Here is a 20,353-nt window from a genome sequence, read left to right as displayed (position 1 = left end):
TGTTGTACTTAAGCCCGAGATACCTTTAAAGCTAGCATAGGTCGGAAACGCTTATAAAAAGTGTCTTAACGTAAATACTAGTACAATGTATTCATTTTGCAGATGTATGTATCAAGCATCAGATACTTAGTTTTGATCTTGAGTATATGTCAACGCCACGAATAGGTTCATAATGTTGAAGAAGTTTCTAAATCACTAAAAGAACGACCGCACATCAGACATACTTACAAGGCAATACTAGTAATGTATACAGCGCCACATGTACATAGCGTACTTCATTGGCCTATTCAAGACCACGCAAACTGTAAAGTTTCTGTTGAGATTAGAGTTGACTAATCCTCGTGGGCTAGCGTAAACGAGCCTTCACAACTTGTGAGGATGTTTTCGTACTAATGGATCGTTTTGCTCAGAGTTTTTGTCATTTTCCGATACAAAAGTCAAAGTCGTTTGCCTGCACCCGTGTACCGCCTCACGTAGAACCGATAGATGTTACGGTGACTGCGCGGAAAGGGACGCTGAAACTTCGAACTTCTATAAGCCGCTGCTGGCCGATGGATTTAAGAAGCTGCGCCGAGAAAACTATCGACTTAAGTTATCTTTGAAGCCAAAGGAAACAGGAATCTCAATACTCTGAAACTGAAATTGGCAGGCAGCTGCACATGGTCAAGGCGCGAAAATGCAAATAACTACATGGTTGGAATGCTAGTAAGTGCTACGCTCATGGCATTTCAAGAAGATGATTCGTAGTTAGTTTTGAAAAAATAGAAGCAACCAGAAGATATTCCAATTCATGAAATTTACCTGCGTTGTGTATTTTCTGCACTTCTCTTCGCCCAATGAAAGGAAACATGATGGCTACAGCCCGGACAATCCATTGTCGGCCAATTCCCTACGTGTAAAGGGCGTCATTAAGCGGATTGGAAAAGAACGGCACAACAATGATATTACCAGCACGATTCTACATTGGATGTTTAAGAGAGACCTCTAGCAGCCAGTGAAATAAATGCTGCATGCAGTGTCCAGTACCTTCCGTAGCACATACAGCAGCAATGTTTGCTGCGCGGGAACATTAAATTGCTGATCAGCAATTAGCACAATTAGTATTAGCTGGTGCCCACCCTTTTGAAAATACATAGAAAGAGTGGTACAAGAAGCTACCTGTGTGCATGTACTTGTAAATACTACATGCTAAACGTGGTTTGACGTGTAGTATTTCATACAAGTTCTTTCATACAAACTGTTTATTTCAAACCTTTTCTTGTACTACAATGTATTGCGAAAGAAAAGAGCTTTTTAAAGAGGCCCAAATTTCTCCACGTTAGAAAAAGAAAACTGCTCCCCTCCTAGCATCACAAAAGATAACATCATAACAACATAACATCAGAACTATAAGAAATTTAATGGTGACGATTCGAAATTAATTGGGTTAATAAGCAGCCAAACATGAATTTTCATCACCAATAATTAATATTTATCATGCAGGCAGATTTTTTTACCACCCTGATACAGGTTGCTTAATCCCGCAGCACAAACAGTAGTCTACGCTGATTGGTTAATATCTTATGGGGTAATGAGCACCCACACCACGAAGTTAGCATCTTACTACTTTACTAGCTGCAGTTCTACTTTATTCCGCTGAAAGATATCGACGTCCTTGTGCCACAATCTCATACTACAGCACTTAAGCTTACTGTAAGTCCAGGCATTATCGTAATGATGATGAGACACTGATGGGCATATGGAGGTTACTACTAGTACGTATATGTATCACTACTAGTATATGACTCCAATTCAAAATCTTCCGTCAGTGTTTGTTACCTCCATGAAATGTCATGGAGGTTATATTTTACCCCGCGTTTGTGTGTCTGTCTGTCTGTGTGTTTGTGTGTGTGTAAACAAAATAACTCAAGAACGGCTGGGTGGATTGGTTTCATACTTGGTGTGTTGGTAGGGTGTGATGAAAGCTGGAAATGATTAGATTTTGGGCCCCCTAGCGGCTCCCCTTGGTACTGCAGCGCAACTTCCGGTTTTGCTATCTCGGTGTTCTGAACAAGCTATGGTCACGATTTTTGAATATTAGAGAGCTCTTGTGCTCAGGAAGAAATGACATAAGTTTGGGCCCCCTAGCGTCTAGTTTTGGGATAGCAGGGGCATTTTTGTCAAAAACTTCTGAAGACGATAACTCAAGAAGGGAACAACGAATTTTCATGATTTTTGGTATGTAGGTACCTTAGACAATGTTGTACAAGATAAGATACTAATTATGCAAAATTGGAGTACATTTGCATAATTAATGACAATATTATATCATAGCAGTTTTTTCAATGTATCTCTTGTTCCAGACACGCTATAGTCTTGACATTTAGGTGGTAGATAGCTTTTAGTGCCATGACCAAGTGGAGCAAGTTTCATCCCTCTAACATTTAATTGTGGAACTGCAGGGGCGTTTTTGTCAAGACACTCCAAAGCGGATAACTGCAGAAAGAATTGACAGATTGGCATCATATTAGGCATGCGGGTACCTTAGACAAAGATGTTCATAATGATATACATGTTATGCAAATGAGGACTTAATTTGCATAATTAATGAGGACATTGTATTATTCCATTGTTTTCAATAACTGGACTTCAATAAATGTAACACATGTTAATTATGATAGGTGGAGTATAAGCAGATACCAAATATGGTAATGAGGAGCTTATTTGCATGATTTATGTAAAAATGGCAAAACCGCACTTTGATTAATGATTTTATAATTTTGACATGTGTGTGTTAGTCAATGATGAATAACAGCATGCATAAAATTATGTTAATGTGTTAGTCAATTGCATGAAATTCACAAAAGCTCTGAACATTCATGGAGGTATGATTTGTTTGTTTGTTTGTTTATTTTGAAACACCTGGGTAGCCTATTCAGTGCCAATACACTGGTTTTCGATAGGGCCCAGTTTCACATATACATCCATGGAAATAAAAACAACTTACAGAGAGAAAAGTAGACATACACGTCGGAACATATAAGTACAACTGAAACATGAAAGACAGATAAATCAGTGTTTCACGTCCTAACAAATCACACAAACACAGAGATTTCACGAAACATGTATCGTCACTTTATTGACTTAATCTTGACTCGTGGCTGCTGGGAAATATCAAGTCCCATTTTTGAAGTCGTACGTTACCATGTCCTTATTAACCTCCTTGACGTTACTTTAAAAAAAACGGGAAGGCTTGCTCACTAGAGATCTCGTCTAGTTGAAACCAGTTCACAGTTGGTTGGTACACCATGAATCCACTTGGTTCCAGTTGTCAAATTACTTCAAATCTCTCTTAAGTTACATGTATTGCAGCTACACGCAACAAATCATTAATGACAAGCGTTTTCCAATACAAAACACTGATAGTGGCATAATGTACAACCACCTTTTTTTCTCATATTCTAAAAAAAACTTGCTATTGCAACAAGCGACTTATTTTTACATGCAACGTTCCTTCCTTTCTCTCAAGTCTCTCTCCAAACCAACCACAAACCAACTTGACACCCCTAGTGCAAATACGAATGCACTCCATAGCAGATACAAAATATATCACATATTATACAAAATGACAGGTAGGACCAGTCTCACAAAACGCTTCCAATGTTCCAAGACATTTACAAAAGAGGGTGGCCCCTTTGAAAATATTTCATAGAGTTTTGTTGATTCATGTTATATGTTTGTTTTTTGGGGCATCAACTGCCCATCCCCATTAAGGAGTTTTGAGAACTGACCATCATAGCTGACATAAAGTCTTTCAGCTCGCTGCTGTTTTGTCAACTTCTAGCACTGTCGTGCTACGTCTTGGCTTGTTTTATAGGACGGTAACGCATGGCTTTTTTGGGACCATTGTGCCCTATTAAAGAGTTTGTGGCGCGATTCACGTCCATCGCGTGGCATCATTTTAGGCACGACAGTAGCTGGACGATGACGTGCCTCATTTAGCACGTGGTCTCTACCAGAAGGTCCTGAAATAGAAAACAATTTCAACGGATGCTGTTCGAATCTAATGCCCTTCCTGCACACGAGCTAGAAGCCCAAGAAACAGTGTTGGTGACAGTGGAAGCGTATACAAAAAGTAGAAGGTGCAGAAAAATTCAGAAGCCTTTCATGTCGATCGTGCAACTAGAAATGGTGTAATGCCAGTACTGTAAATGTATTTAAGTTCGCGGAGGTTAAATTTCGCGGTAGCGGGAAAATGGACTTTTCGCGGTGGTTTTAATTCCGCGTTAGCACCATGCACTGTAGTCTCTTACTGTTATGGAAAAATGTTCGCGGTGGTTTTAAATTCGTGGTGAAGCGGCCGCCGTGAAAACCGCGACCATTAAACCACCGCGAAAGTTACTGCATTTACAGTATCCAATCACGTGACCATGGTGTTAACCCAACAACATGGCGGACCATGAATTCGTGCGATTTGGTCATTATGTTCAAGAAATGTTCTAAACAGCAGTTTTCCTTCTGCCTAAACCATTCCCACCAAATGGTGACATATGCTTATAAATACTTCACGTGTAAACACCATGAAAACAATGTCTCTTTCGGTGAATCCGCGAGCGTATAGGGGAGAGCATGCGAAAATAGAGAAGTTTGCAACACCTGTTCTTTAGTTGTAAAAGGCGAGAAGAAGCCAAGTGGAGAACAGTAAAAGAAGAAAATATTCACAAATATTCATATTAACTGTTGAAGGTAAAACAATTATTTCTCCTGTCTTTTGACAACTCACAGTCAACTATAAAACGTGCGACACCCCACACAAACATCATATTGCTTGAGTACTGCATATTGGCCATGTTGGTCACGCAACATATACACGCAATACACTAATATCTTGAATATGGCTTAGAATAGAGAATACAGTATAGAATAGAAACATCGATTTTACAGAAGATGAAGCATTCGCTACACATTCTCTGTTGGTCAAGGAAGCAAGAAAGGTCCATTGAGCTGAAGTCAGTAAAGCGCTGAAACCCACTACTCTACACAGTCACTCGTAAGACACGAAGCAAAGTTTTGAGCACAAAGTTAAGCATACCAGTGTAGGGAACACAGTAAGAGCTTTGTAGAAAGAAGATGGACTCTATCTAGCTCTGTTACACGATCGCGAACTTTCAAACTATTTCTAGAGTTTCTCTTGTCCCTATAGTCTTTCATAGATAAATATTGATATTTCTAAGACAAATAGAATATCTCTCATAAATACGAAAATACGACTACCATTGAAACACTGGTTACTTTGCATTCAAAAATACTTTCCAACCTTCGATTCGATTCTGCAATTTTTGTAAGTAATATTGAAACCTGCTGTGGGATAAACAACAATGTGTATGTTATTGGGAAGTCCAAGACTATCTTTGTAAATTAACTGTTATCATTTTTCTGTCATACCTGTAGTTATTGAAATGCTCTACTATAAAAAAACGTTTTCACTCTTCACTGTCTTTCAAAATTCAAAGTAACCAGTGCTATCACCTATACAGTCACGGTAAGTACAATAAACAAATCTTCTGAAGTTACAAATTGCTTACATCACATGTGTTGTCTTAAAAGCCCGAGCTTTCACCTTTTCAATAGGGTGTTTGCTGCCACGTAGTCATGTCATCAATTAAAGATTTCAAAATGTTGGTTTCCTTTTTCCTCAAAACGCCTGATTCCTGCCTTCGTGAATAGTTCAGGCGCACAAGACTTTTGAATGCTTGTACTTTCTTCGTTTACATCCTTTATGGTTCGTTCAGATCTAGAAATGCTTGGATCTATATACCCCTCCAACACAACGGCGAGACGTGCAAACACCCCATACCTAGCCTGTGCGCAAAAACTTAAAAACACCCCTCTTTGCACCCTGAAAGGTAAGTCTACTACACCATAGCGGATTTGTGGTAGTTCTCCGTGGCGAGGGGGGCGTTGCGGATCTCCGGGCGGGTCCCGTCGGCGAAGTACTGCATGGTGGCGGAGCGTGGCTCCAGGCAGGTCCCGAAGGCGTTCTTGGCCAGCAGCGTCAGCTTGTACTCCCCTTCCTTCAGCCCCAGCACGTCAGCGGTGTTGGGTTGGAAGACCATGTGCACAACCTGGGAGCAAGAAAGGGAGGTTTTCTCTAGCTTTTATAGCCATGGCAACTCTATGGGGGCACATTTTACACATAGTTGTGACCTTGATATAAGCTTATATCTCCACGAAGTTGCAAATGCTGAAGCCTGAAGGCCGAAATACACACGCCTAGCTTTGAGTTTGACGTTTTGCCAGCGACGTCTAGCGATTGTGTAAGAATCCACACCAACGTTAAATATATATATATATTTACAGGGTTCAGATGTTCATATAAGGGCCGAAAAGGTATGGATATCTTTTTCGGAAGACATTTTCGGCCTCGACAATGTATCTATCCATATATTAATATAAATTTTCATATGTGAACTCATCTATATGCATCTATCTATCTATCTACGTTTCTGAATAATAGCTGTCTTATTCACCAGACGAACACGTGCTGTGCAGCCAGACTCACCTTAGCGTCAGGCTTCTCTCGTGATTTGAAAAGTGATTTACGCTAAAGAGAGGAAGTAAAGCAGGCATGCAATTAACAACACCATGCAAAAGCCATGCAGAAAAGGTGCCACCGATTAGATACACACTACAGTCAGTACATGAAACTAATTGCACAAGAGTCCTTTGTCAGATGAATAGATAGTAGGAATTGCCTTAAGGGGTTAAATGATTTACCGGAGGAAGTGGTCATGTTAGTCCGGAAATCTGACCTGACAAATCATTATTCACATTTGACCAATGTCTACTATATTCCGATGAACCAAAGAACACAACTGGACACTAACACAAAAGTATGAACCATTCAAACTACATGTATGCAGCTGTGCAAGCCTTGCTATTGTTCACGTTCACAAGGACATCGTCCCATGGCGCTTAGTGACATTAACCCTAGCCAACATGTCACTGTCCTTAGTGCTGAAGTCCCTTCACACAACAACAGGCCATTCCTCCCAGTTCCTCCCACTTCCACATTCTGACAGTGTCATCTGCTCTTCATTATATTTTACTACATTTGATTTAGGAACAAATGAAAATGGAATATCTTATCCAAGTGATTGTGATTGAAATAACATTAGCAACTAAATTTCCATCCCAATCCATTTGCGTGAATAATATTTGTAGCAAACCTAGTATATCTTAATTATTTGATTCCAAATGGCCTTGAAAATCCTGATATATCAGTGCTTGGTCAGAAATGTCACTGGTCTATCAGCGTTGGTAGGTCCACGGTTATCTGTGATTCAGCAAGCCATGCCAAGTCGTAAGAAGAAAGACCTCTCGCGAAGGGATACACCTACCTTTGCTTGCACACCGGTGGTGATGCGGCGAACCTGCAGTTCGTATTCCTCCGCGCCAGTGGCCTTCCCCCAGACGATGGTGATGGAGTTGCGTTCCTTCCCGTTCTTCGAAAACTCGATATGGCCTGGAGTGGTGGGCACTGCATGCAGAAACAACCAAAGGACGTTTACATGTGTCATTTCAAAATAAGGCCAGCAACCCTCAAGCAAAACTTCCCCGTCGTCCTTAAACTTTGAGAATAACGAGGCAATTCTCAAGGTAGTTCCTCTATCCGTGCAGCATTAAAAAAAAGGTTGAGGAACAACAAATAAGAAAGATGGTGCGTTTGAGAAGCTTCTGTTGACACCGAAGCACATATCAAAGACACGAAAACAGCCCGATCACAAAAAATTAACCGCACGACACAGGCACAGCAAGTCTGCAACATGGCAAGTTAGCGGTTTAGTCTAAAACTGTCCTGGTTTAGTGCAACCATAAACTGACATAGTCACAAAGCGTCTCGCATCCCACAGCACGCAATTGGATCCGTGACAAGCCCTCGATCATTGGCAATTGACGATTACTAACCTTTAACTATTTCAGAGAGGGAGGGTGAAATGAGAGGGATACAGATAGGGAGAAGGAAAAGGAGAGAGAGAGACATAAGTGTGAAAGACAGCTACACAGCGCGCTCTGTACTTCACACCAACGAACTATTCTCCAGGCAGAGGTTGATGGGGGAAATCGCGACCTTTTACTAATATGACGTCTTTTTCTGACAGCTAAGTCTGCATATGAGAAAAAGGTCACGATTTCACCCCCGGGCCCATCAACCTCTACTTGATGAGAGTATAACGAACGACCATCTCCCCCGGTTTTGAAATCAAGAGACACATTGCATTTGACTACAAACAACAATAACGAAAGCATCTAGGGAAAATATGCATAAAACAGCCAGTGAATTCAATACAACAACAGTGCTGGTTCTCTCACCAGTCACCACTGGTCTAAGAGAACACTGCAACTCAAATAATGTTTACACCGAAGGTACTCATAGTGATGGTACTACCATAATGTCAGCTTCCAACAAAGGAGGTTTTTGCTCAAAATGTTCATGTTATTGACAGAATTGACTTACGGAGATAGCTCTTGATCTTGATGGCGGAGTTGATCATGGCCTTGAAAGAGCCCAGAGCGGCACGGTTCTGGAGCTCAAACAGGCGGCACAGGAAGTCCATGTCGGCACTGTCCTCCTTGCGCATAGAGCTGGAATAAAAACAGTCGTGAGCGTTAGAGCTGGAATAAAAACAGTCGTGAGCGTTATGAACTTCCTGACACGTTTGACTAACTGTTGACGTCACTTATCCGCAAGATCACGTGTTATTAAGATCACGCGTCTGTAACTCTCGCGAGTTTACGTTCTGAAGTGATTGCTCATCAGTACCGATCCTGAAGAAGGCGACAGTGGTCATTAAAAATCTGATCCGTGTATATCCGTGTTTGAAGAAAGTTACTACAAGTACAGTAGTGTCAGGGAATCCCTTTCTACAGTACTGGCAGATGTGGCAGCAAGTCGTAAACATAGAGAAAATGTAACAGATAAGGTTACAGCTTTGTTATGACCACTGAGCAAATCTCGCTCTGTTCAAGAGCGACACCTACCGGATGAGGCTCTTGGAGCAAAAGACGGCTCCGAAGAGAGCGAAGAACCCGATGAGGCAGATCCAGATACGGGTCAGCACGAACGAGATAAAGAACAGCGTCCCGATGTCGTCTGAAAAGCAGTGAATGAATGAATGAATGAATGAATGAATGAATGAATGAATGATGTCAGACGATGTGTACAGATAAGTTGATGTTGTGTGAGAAAGGCATGCAACGGTTCATAGAGATGTAGATCATGACAAGTTGTTTTCTCCTTTACCATGTATACCGGATACACAGTCATATATGCTGGACAGTAGACGGAGAGAGAACTTTAAGTCAAGCGAGACAAGGTGTAAATGAATGTTCGTAGAATCTGTTTGTACCTTATAACTATGTTGTAAGCTGTCTTCTAGGAAACATATTTTAATATTTGTAAATAGCTGACCATTTTTATGCTCTCCCAAGACGGAGGAATAAAGTATGAAGAAGAAGAAAGAAGAAGAATGAATGAATGAATGGATAAACGAGTGAGTAAACTAGGGAATGAATGAAATAAGTACAAAGTGTAATTAATTATTGAAGAAATCTTTCTTTGTGACACTTTCTAGACTCTATCACTTTTGTGTCAAAACCTTTGGAACATAGTGTCATGGTGGTTCTTTGACATCCCCTTTTTTATCTGTCTACGTTGGTAACATACACAAAAGTTAGTAAAGCAGCTGGGTGGATTAGGAAACTGAGCTTGAGTAACTGCTGTCTTTGCAAACAAAGTCTATCGTCATCGACTTATGAACATTTTCTCTGAAATTTGGCGGTAAACTGGAGAATCACTTACCAGCGCACTGGAACTCGCTGAAGCCGACGTCCTTGAGCATGGGCAGACTGCAGTGGAACATGTGCGGGAAGACCCAGTAGTGCGGCAGGCTGTAGGACAGGATACACCCGCACAGGGTCGCCAGCAGGAGCGACTTGATCAGGTAACCCAGGCAGATGCGCGAGTAGCGGAAGCCCTCCTCGTAACGGATGATGGTCTCACAGAACTGAGTTATCTGGGCGTCTTCATAGGTGTGTTCTCGCACCTTAACCTGAAACAGACGTACACAACAGGTCATGAACATTCTTTATCTATCTCATTTAATAGTCTTGAAAGCAACAGTACTGATAAAACCCGCAGCACGATTACAAGGTGACTGGTAAAAAGCTCACAAGAACCCACAAGACGACTGAAAGAGAACCTCACTCCTCTGTTGCAGTTAAACTGTGAGGCGCGGTTTAGAAAGGGACTTCTTGTGTAGCCTGGAGTCCAGCCTTGTTATATATTACTCCGGCTCCCGACGGTCGCTACCCCGCGAACATGGCTGGACTCCAGGCTACTTCTAGGGTCACATCGTAGGAGACAAAAGATGGAATGAGAGGAAGGAAAACCATGAAAGACGGATTTTCCTCAAGCTATAACTCACCTCCGGAGCAGAGGTGCTATGCGGGTTGTTGTCGCGCGGGCTCTCGGCCTCCTGCAGTACCTCGTCCTGCCGCTGGAACTCACGGATACGCAGGTCGATGGCCGGACGGAGGTGAGAAGTCTCCAGCACCAGCGTGTAGAAACGGATCACCCCGGAAACTAGGGAAAACAACATGCTCGTGTCAGGAGCATCGAATAGTGTGTCAAACGTCTCTGTGTCCAATTGCCTTTGACCAACCCTGACGTGCCGATCATAGAAAGTTAGCTGCTGAAGATTCGATTCAACATTTGGTAACATTGTAGCCTGGATAGCCCATCGGCGGTGAACAGAGCGTCCGTCAGGACGAAAAGGACTGTTATGATGATGAAATAGCCTGGGTAACATCCTCCGGTGTAACCACTGACTCAATTCCCTTGCAATCTCCGTCGTAAGCAATCGAAAAGAGTGATCCCGCTGTCACATTTTACTACGGAGGATGGTACCCAGGCTAGTGGCGTTGGTCGTGGTGGGCCGCCTTAAATAACTACTCACCAAGCAGACGTTAGGCTCCGGCTGTTTTTTATGCGTTTTTATCGGGCTTTCTATTTTGTACTGTTTTCTTCATGTTTCACGAGAGAAATCTCGATAAAAACGCAAAATAACGTAAAGCCGGAGCCTAACCTCTGCTTGGAAAGTAATATAAAACACATACTGATGTCCACTTACTGATGTGCGGGAAGTTGAGCCAGAACGTGTTGATAACGAACATGGAGAGTTTCTCCACCAGCACGATGTAGAGGAAGTACTGTAGGTAGATGGGCAGGGTGGCGTGGCAGGAGGACCGCACGAAGTCACTCATGGGCACGCTGTAGTACTGGATAGCCTCTTCCCGCGAGACGAAACTGTGGACAGGATTTCATTCGGATAAAAGGTCAACTATCAAGCATTTCTGGACAGAGACAGAGGACACCACAGACCGCACGGTACATTTAGTCCACTGCGCGAGAAACGTACTTTTCAGGTCACGGTACCAGAAATGAGTTACACAGTCAAAACTTCAGCGCAAGCACCTTGTTTAAAGGTGGGGTCACACATGCGTATATATTCAAGTCCGTTTGAGGTGCGTATGAAGCTCTTAGTCTCTACCAGGTTCCACAGGTCGCGTAAAAAATAGTACAAATTGAACAAATATAGATACATGACATGCCAGATGAGTTAGCTGATCGAGAAGTATGGTTAGCGACCCAGCTAACTCGTCTGACATGTTACCTGTTACGTTTGTCCAATTTCTATTATTATTCCAGCGACCTGTGGGGCCTGGTGGAGGTAAATACTCCCATGCGCGCCTCATACGGACTTAAATATACACGCACGTGTGACCCCACCTTAAGTCTCGTGTCGTTAAGTAAGTCACGTGTCAAGATAGAGTGGGTCAATATTCTTTTCGCTGGTTGGCAGTTCCGCTAGAGGGCATTGCTGCCGTTGGAAACGTTGGTCTTTCATTATCATCAAGAAATGCATGAGGTGTTATACAGGCCATTTTTAGTAATAAGGTAAGCTATTCATTCTATGTGCCTGGTGCAAATGTAGTGCAAAACGCTTATTTAAAAATAATGACCTACCCGCTAGAGGCAAGTGAGAGCCCAAGAAGTTCGCATAGAGATAGATAAAATGTAGACATGTTAGTAGAGGGAAAATTGTTTTAGGAACAAAAATACGTTGGGCTAACCAGCACTTGCCAACACTACATTAAGTACAAACCTACCGCCTGACCTTTGACAATTAAAATGAGTTTGGGGGCAGGGTTAACGTTGAGGGCGCGCAGGATAGGGATGACACGCGCGCATCGCATATACAGCGGGAGGAAAAACAAAGATTGCCTATAGAAAACGGCAAGTCAAGTGATATCAAAGACAGAGAAACGTCGTATTCCATTCTATTCTTTGCTCTGTTCTGCTCTACTCTACTCTACTCTGCTCTACTCTACCTTTACAATACATTTACTACAAATTTACTATACATTTACTATACATTTACTATATACATTTACTATATACATTTACTATACATTTACTATTACTATATACATTTACTACATAATATATATATCTACTACATATTCACCAGGATATTCACTATACTATACTATATCATACCATACTACACTACACTACATTTTTCTATATATTCTTCGCTATACCACTTTATTCAAGGCCCTTCCATTCTATATTGTATTCAGTCTGTTCCATTTGGTAGCCCCGTCCTTTCGGTCCAGTAAAGTCATCTACATCTACTCCTCACTCCATTCGATGATCTGACTCCATTAACACTATTCCATTTCGCTACATTCATCCCTGCTCATTCACATCTATTCCGTCTAAGGCTCTACCGTTCGTTGATAGTCTCCGAGCAGACGTGTCAGCTGGATGAAAAAAGAGAAGAATTTGACCAAATAGGGACAAATAAGTTGCCATAGGATTTCAGTCAGTCTTTTGCAGTCCATCCAGCTATCACGCGGCCGGTCAGTTCACTCCTAGACGTCCAATTAACTCCTACTGGGCTTCTATTCCTATTCTAGCCAAAGTCCCCTATTTCTATTCCAACAGGCCAGAGTCTGGTAGAGACTAGTACGTTGATCTCACCCTTGGTAAGTGTTGTTGCCCTGTAAGTCCGGGAAGCAGAGGATCTCGTGTCCCATCATGGCCTTCAGCGTGCAGACGATCCCCACCACGAAGAAGCCGATGAGGATGTAGTCAATGGCGACGTCCCACCAGGGCTTCAGGGCCTTGATGGCCACGGCCCTTTCCACGGGCTTCTCAACAAACGACATGTCGGACGGTTTTCCTCAGAAACCCTCTCCTATCTCGCAATCTGAAAATAATGAAGAATGAAGAACTTTATTGTACATATGTACCCACGGAGTTACAGGTACAGGTCACAACAAAAGAATATTTGACAGAAACATGAAATATATGCAATGTCAACCAAAACAAGAATCATATCCTGCTAAGACAATAACAGTAGAAGATTTAGTATCAACACAAGCCGCCAAGCCACGGACTGTTAACGTTTCTATTCGATACGACGAATGCAGCCCCCGGCAGTCATGCCTAGTGGGACTCTAACCCTCGCCCCCTGGATCCACGGATCTGATCCAAGCAGGGGAATCGCTTACCGCTTGCATCACGTGATCATTGCTCGTATTATGACCTTCAAAAATCCAGCGATTGAAAAACGTTCGGATGCAGTTTTAACTTTTGCTGTGGAAGGGCCGCTTTGCTAAACGGGTTACAAATCACGTTAATTGCGGTTTCAAGATTAATTTGTTTACTTCACGTGCACGCACCTCCACAGTGGTCGTGACTCTGCCGTGTATCCGCTAAGTTCCCTGTAAATCTTCCCCTTTCATGCGCGAACCATTCTGCTACACTCATATAAATTAGCTATTTCCTTATTAAAGAGCGACTCCTATCAATAGGTCACGCACGCTGAGAGGCACCGCACGTAGTCGATAGGAACCCATGTGTGACGTTACCTTACGGTGATGACAACTACTTTTTAATTTCATTTGTTCGGCACCAGCCGCCATGCCACGGGTCGATAAAACGAATCCATCCCCTAACAGCCATACCTAGCGGGACTCGAACCCTCGCCCCTTGGATCCACGGAGTTGATCTATTAAAGCAGCGGGATATAGATCTTACCGCTTGCATCATAATAACGTGCACATGGCTCGAGCGTTTGAACAACGTTCTGATGTAGTACTAACTTTTCCTGTGGCAGGGCCACTTTGCTCACCTTAATTGGGGTTTCACGATTCATTAGCGTATGCTACACACGCCCTCCCCACGCCTCCCTCTACGCTCGTGACTCTGCCGTGTACCTGCTAAAATCCCTATAAATCTTCTCCATTGCCTCCAACCATTCTGTTATACCCATAGCTTAGCTATATCCTTATTAGACAGCATCCTTTTCATAGCGCACGTAGTACTGTACGTTGAGAGGCACCGCACGTAGGACAGGAAACCATGTGTGAAGTAATGACATCTAATCTCACGTGTTTAGCACCAGCGCCATGCGCCGCGGGTCGATAGAATGAAAAGGAACCTTAACAGTCATGCCTAGCGGGACTCGAACCCACACCCCCTGGATCTACAGGATTTGATCCAAGCAGCGGGATCACGTACCGCTTGCATCACATAAACATCGCTCGTATTACGACCTTACAGAATTTGGAAAACTTCTGAAATAGTACTAACTTTTATTTTGCTGTGTTAAAAGTGTCAAAGATCAAGTTAATTGTGTTTAATTGGTTTACCTCACGTGCAGCACCCTCGAGCTCCTCACGCCTCCCTCTGTGCTCGTGACTCTGCTGTGTACCCGCTAAATCCCCTGGAAATCTTCCCCTTTCCCGCGAAACATTCTGCTATACCCATAGATTAGCTATATCCTTATTAAACACCGTCCTATTAAAATCCCACGCACGTAGTCGACAGTAAGCCATGTATGAAGTGCCCTTAAGTAACCTCACGTGGCTGACGCACCAGCTCACGTTCTTTACCGAGTGGCGTTAAGTACCCGCCATGAGTTCATCTCTGCAACGTGAGATGTCCTCATATCGCATTTCATGGCGCGTTAACGTTATAGAGACAACTCGACTGTATGATTTAATTGCAACGTGCGCATCTTCAAAATGACAGAAGTGCTGTGAATACCTGGGGTACGGGATGATTCACGTAGTCTAGAACGTGACACATCTCTGAACCGTGTGGGACACCCTTTGCTTAAAGGTGGGGTCACACGTGTGTATATATTTAAGTCCGTATGAGGTGCGCATGGGAGTATTTACCTCCACCAGGCCCCACAGGTCGTTGGAAAAATAATAGAAATTGGACAAACGTAAGCAGGTAACATGTCAGGCGAGTTAGCTGGGTCGCTAGCCATACTTCTCGATCAGGTAACTCATGTGGCATGCTACGTATTTATACATGTGCAATATGTTCTATTTTTCCCGTGTCCCGCGGAGCCTGGTAGAGGCTAAGAACTTCATACGCACCTCAAACGGTCTTGAATATATACGCATGTGTGACCCCACCTTTAAGGTGGGATCACAAATGCGTGTATATTCAAGACCGTTTGAGGTCCGTATGGAATTCTTAGCCTCTACCAGGCTCCGCGGGAAACAATAGAAATTGAATATCATGCCAAAGGACTATAAAGCTGCTGATCGCAAACCATGCTCCTTGGACAGCTAACTCATCCCGCATGTTATGTGTCTTTAGTTGATCAATTTCTACTACTTTTATTTCCGGCGACGTGCACCTGGTGGAGGCTATTAGAATTCCATTAGGACATCATACGGAATATGTACACACGTGTTCGAACCCACCCTAAGGGAGCGCTCACACGAGTGCCAATGGTATACACAAGTCCGTATAAGTTCCGTATTTACGTTTAGTCACCATGGGAGCCATAGTATTCCTGTGGGAATTAGACCGCAGACATGACTAGGGGTCAGTCAAGGTCATGTACACCGAGTGCTACGTGATGCCTCCAGTGTAGTAGCGCGGAGGGAATACATGTATGTCTCCATATGCGATACCGGGTTTCCTGTTTAGCAACATTCCACTGTTTACAGCCGTGGCCTCTCCGTATGGTGGAAAACAACCTGTGTCTTTGAATGGCAGAAGGTCACACGTATCCCAGCTAAGGCCTGAGTCACATTTCCAAGCCGGGGCCCGGCCGGGATGTTCTAAGACACTAAAAATCAAATTGTATACCAAGAAAAATACACAAATTATGCCCTTGAATCTTATTTTGACATTTTGTGTATTTTGATGTCTTTTATATCATTTTTTACGCTCCCGATAGCTGCCCGGCCGGGCCCCTTTTTTCAAATGTGACCTAAGCCTAACAAGGAATGGATGAAAAACCTGACATTTACCGACACTAATGACAGCTAACTACAACTTGACATTACTCTCCGGGATACCGGTTTAGAAGCAATGGCATTTCAATTGGACTAGCAGTATGATCTTAGAGTGAGAGATCCATGGCAAAAATGAAATATACATAAAAAGATAGAAATCAGTATTCAGATTGTTTCTTTTGTTTTACAAAAGCCATTACTGGTAATGCGGTGCTTGAAAGCTTTTCAATCAAGCAGGTAGATCTGAGCGCAGCTGACAAATGAGTTTTTTTTAGCGCAAATGGAATAGAAATATGTGGGGAGGGCGCAAAAATATCACCTAGGACACACGCGCGCAAAAATACCATTCGTGTCGCTCCACCTGATATATATACAGCCTGGTCTTTCTTAAACCTGAAATCGATCTGCTTCACACTTTTCCCGACACGTTCTTGAAAACGATAACCTTAACCAAGCGATCGTGTCTACCTGTTACCTGTCACGCAAACACAATTAAACACGCTCAAATGCATGACCGATTCGCAAATCGAAAAAAAAAAATACAGCCCGCAACACCTAGGAGTGCTCACATACCTTATTTTGTCACCTTTGCTTGTTGTGCGTCCACCAGCACACTGATTAGTCGATGGTTATGCTTGTGATATCCCTATCAAATCCGTGCGCCTGGCTCCACCGCCGGCTGGCTACACAGACGTCGTTTTGTAGTCGTCCGCTCCTGTCGAAAAGGTCTGTCTGTGACGTCAGCGCGCGTATATGATCATTAGGCGGCAATCCCAGCAGCACAACGTGCACGTACGCCATGCTAGCCTCGTACCACAGACATCTCCAAAAAGGACGCTTGTCGCATACTTTCCAAATCTTCAAACAAACATTGGGAATTACTATCGTAATGTTTTCTGGTCCCGTTTTTCCCATCGGTGGATATTCGCAGAGGAAGATTTGTGTGTGAAAGAAAGTTGGTCAGCAAGACGTCTCCTACGCAGACAAAGGAGTGTAACATAGCCTCTTTGCAGCAGCAAAACGTTACGCGTGCAATTCGCTCTACGTTGCATACGTGTATGGTTAAGGGTAGTCAGAGGGTAACCACGCCCCAAGCGCGTTAATTATCGTACCTTACTGACTGGGACTGAGGGGCACGCCCCGGTATGCAATGAGTCAAATCAATCAGTCACTTGAACACTACCTGTACATATCAAGTACCCACAAGGTGGGTTACATTGGTTAGAAGATACGTACAATACAAACAAAACGCCAAAAGTATAACCTCACAGCTAACACCTAAGCCGTGTTAGCCTGGGTTTTCATCCATCGTCCTGGGCCAAGGACGTTTCTTATGTAATACAACTACACTGTCACAGCCTACGCCATGTTACATTTCTTTCTATTTTTAGAATTCTTTATTTAATCTGGGGAAACGCATGCCACTAGCTTGGCAAATTTCCATGTGCCCTTGAGGTACAAAACTATTCAAACAAACGCAATTAATATTGTAAACGAACAGAAAGTAAACTAGAAAATAATAGAATAGCCTTGATCCTGTGGTACAGCAAAAGTAAATCTGACTAAAATAATATCATTTCAACACATAGATTTAAAAAAAATAACCCTGTTCTCACAAAACATCTTACAAACTCCAGGGTGAAAGTAACATTCAGCACAAACTCACAGGACACAAAGGCTTCAAATACAGATACACTTACTAGTCTGTTTAGTTCTTTTTACTTGTGTTCAGTATCAGTCAAGGAACTTGCACAAAGTGTTTGTACTACCTTAGTCTCTGTTATCACATACCATAATAAGACATAAATTGAGCATTGTTAGATGACTTTTGTCAAACAATCAAATAGCCAGTTCCATCCAAAATTCAACAGAGCACATAGTCTAAGTACATTAGCTATGTACATATGCATCTGTAATTCATAAAGATAATAGTGCCTTTTAAAAAATTCACATAGAGACTAAGTGTTTACCATGATTGTGACACCTGTTGCTTCTAGAAGAGAACAAAAACATTCTTTGTGCAAAACATGTTGTTTTAGACATACTTATGTGACCAGAGGTATGTTGCATGTTGTATGAAAGGTTGACACATGATACTAGCTGACAAACTACCAGAAAAATGACTGTACATTATTTCATGGGCTATTTAAGGTGATTCTTTTATCTTTGTTTCATTTTTGCAAACACAAGAAGACTGAAACAAACAGTCAGAGAGGCAAGTGAATGTGAAAATATAAACTTTCTACCTTGTAAGATATACACAGCTTTCACCTTGATAATGATATCATTCTTGTGCAGTATTTGTACATCATACTAGTATTGTTGGGGACTTAAGCTTTTTCCTGTGTACCTTAGAGGCTCTGTGTCTGGGTTCACGGGGGGGGGGGGGGGGGTATCCTCACAATGCTTTACACTAAATTCAGAACCCCTTATGTATTATGGTAGAATCAAGAAAAGCAATGAAGCAAAATTTCCCTATAAAATTATGGGAAATCAAAATGCAAATGTAGGCTGAAAAGGGGCATGGCTTCTTAACATTAACATTTACATATATCTTTCTCAACAGCATAACAATTATATCATTTTTTATCCATTTAACCACTCAATTGAGGCCTCAAAATAAACATCAAATCAATCTCTACAATCTCAACCAGCAAAACTCACAGGCAAGCAAATAGTCACTTCTAAGCTGTACCCGTGGTATTGTACAGCATTGTTAAGGGCACAGACTTTCTATTTACATCCTGAAGACCCCGAACTTGCGCCTTTCTGTTGCATCTGTTGTATCCAGTGTGCTGTGGACTATTCTCAGGCACTGTCCCAGTATCTGTAACAAAGTAGGTTCAACAAAAGTTCAAATCATTGTCTTTTCATCTCAAAGTCAAGGATGTTTCAACAGCAAGTTATGGTTTTAGATTCACTATTGCTGTCATTACTCTAAACATCCACTATTGAAGGTAGCTTATGCAGGTCTCTATTCAGATTGTGCCAGAGTGAGCTACTATGCCACAACCTTTCATACATAATTGATAGGAAGGTTGAAAGGCGACTGTTTCAAAGCAAGCAATGTTTAAGCTACTTACAATGTATATCAAGAGAAGATGGATGTTAAAACATATGACAGATATGACATGAATGCATAATTCTGGAACTACAATTTGTACCTCTATTATGCACAGTCTGGGATATTGATGGTATATATTGTACATGTGTATACATTGCATGAATGTATGTGTATTTAATGGGGAAATGAGTCTGAATAAAATCTTATATGTTGAATAGAAAAATCCACTGACCCTCCTAGAGTCCTGTGGGAGAACTATCCCATCATCCCACATTCTGCTACTGGAGTAGAAGGCACTGGTCTGCTGGGATAACCTGGGGTGGGAGGGGGGCACATTCCAGATGCAACATTGTACAGTTTGGGCAAAGCAACAGAAAAATTAAGACAAAATTCCACAAAGTCAAATATGCTCTAAAGGGCATGTTTTCACGTGTCTGTTTCTGTGACCTTCATCAGCATCTCCATAACCTTCTACAATATCTCTAAGACCTTCCTACTACCTGTAAACCTCTGCACAAGATTTCAAAATAAAATTCTCAGTATCTCTAAGAAATTCCAAAATATCTCTAATATCTCTAAAAAATTCCAAAATATCTCTAAGACCTTTTAGATTATCCCTAAGGCCTTCTACAGTGTCTGTGAGACTTTCATTGTCTGTGAGATAGGACCTTTTCTGAAACCTTTTACACATGGTCAATTTATTGCACAATTTGTATTCTGCGATGTTACTCACCTTCCTGCTATCTTTGATTGGAATTTTTCTGTCTCCTCACTTTTCATATCACCAAACTTTGCCTGCAAGTAAAAATAACCATCAATCAATCAAGCTAACAACCTGTCAATCGATCAATCAATCGATCAATCAATCAATCAATCAACCAATCACAAAATCAATCACATCATCAACCAGTCAAA

At 42.2% G+C, this 20,353-nt stretch overlaps 2 protein-coding genes across 5 annotated transcripts in view; both read right to left on the bottom strand.

Moving 5' to 3' along the window:
* Nucleotides 1–3,211: 3,211 nt before the first annotated feature.
* Nucleotides 3,212–17,180, bottom strand: LOC118432439 (volume-regulated anion channel subunit LRRC8E-like). Of its 4 annotated transcripts, XM_035844016.1 has the most exons (12): nucleotides 16,948–17,180; nucleotides 13,088–13,316; nucleotides 12,068–12,070; nucleotides 11,172–11,347; nucleotides 10,467–10,624; nucleotides 9,842–10,091; nucleotides 9,022–9,133; nucleotides 8,498–8,625; nucleotides 7,380–7,519; nucleotides 6,542–6,583; nucleotides 5,901–6,104; nucleotides 3,212–4,004 (listed from the first exon to the last, which is right to left on the bottom strand). In XM_035844016.1, exons 2-12 carry the CDS (start codon nucleotides 13,273–13,275, stop codon nucleotides 3,978–3,980), a joined length of 1,428 nt encoding a protein of 475 aa, XP_035699909.1. In that variant the 5' UTR covers nucleotides 13,276–13,316; nucleotides 16,948–17,180; the 3' UTR covers nucleotides 3,212–3,977. The 4 variants fall into 4 exon arrangements, with proteins under 4 accessions (XP_035699909.1, XP_035699910.1, XP_035699912.1 ...); XM_035844017.1 differs by lacking the exon at nucleotides 12,068–12,070 and having other exon boundaries at nucleotides 16,948–17,177; XM_035844019.1 differs by lacking the exon at nucleotides 6,542–6,583 and having other exon boundaries at nucleotides 16,948–17,171.
* Nucleotides 17,181–18,972: 1,792 nt separating this feature from the next.
* Nucleotides 18,973–20,353, bottom strand: part of LOC118432433 (probable methylcrotonoyl-CoA carboxylase beta chain, mitochondrial) — an 8,700-nt gene continuing 7,319 nt past the window's right edge. The window contains exons 9-11 of the mRNA XM_035844008.1: nucleotides 20,172–20,233; nucleotides 19,671–19,752; nucleotides 18,973–19,201 (exon numbers count right to left, since the gene is read on the bottom strand). Of these exons, the coding sequence (XP_035699901.1) occupies nucleotides 19,112–19,201; nucleotides 19,671–19,752; nucleotides 20,172–20,233 (234 nt within the window). The 3' untranslated portion in view covers nucleotides 18,973–19,111. The remainder of the gene's footprint in view (nucleotides 19,202–19,670; nucleotides 19,753–20,171; nucleotides 20,234–20,353) is intronic.

Source organism: Branchiostoma floridae, chromosome 15 (genome assembly GCF_000003815.2).
Source record: "Branchiostoma floridae strain S238N-H82 chromosome 15, Bfl_VNyyK, whole genome shotgun sequence".
In the NCBI taxonomy this organism is placed as follows: Eukaryota; Metazoa; Chordata; class Leptocardii; order Amphioxiformes; family Branchiostomatidae; genus Branchiostoma; species Branchiostoma floridae.
Note: the sequence above shows the minus strand (reverse complement) of the source record. Positions and strands in the feature narration are given on the sequence as shown.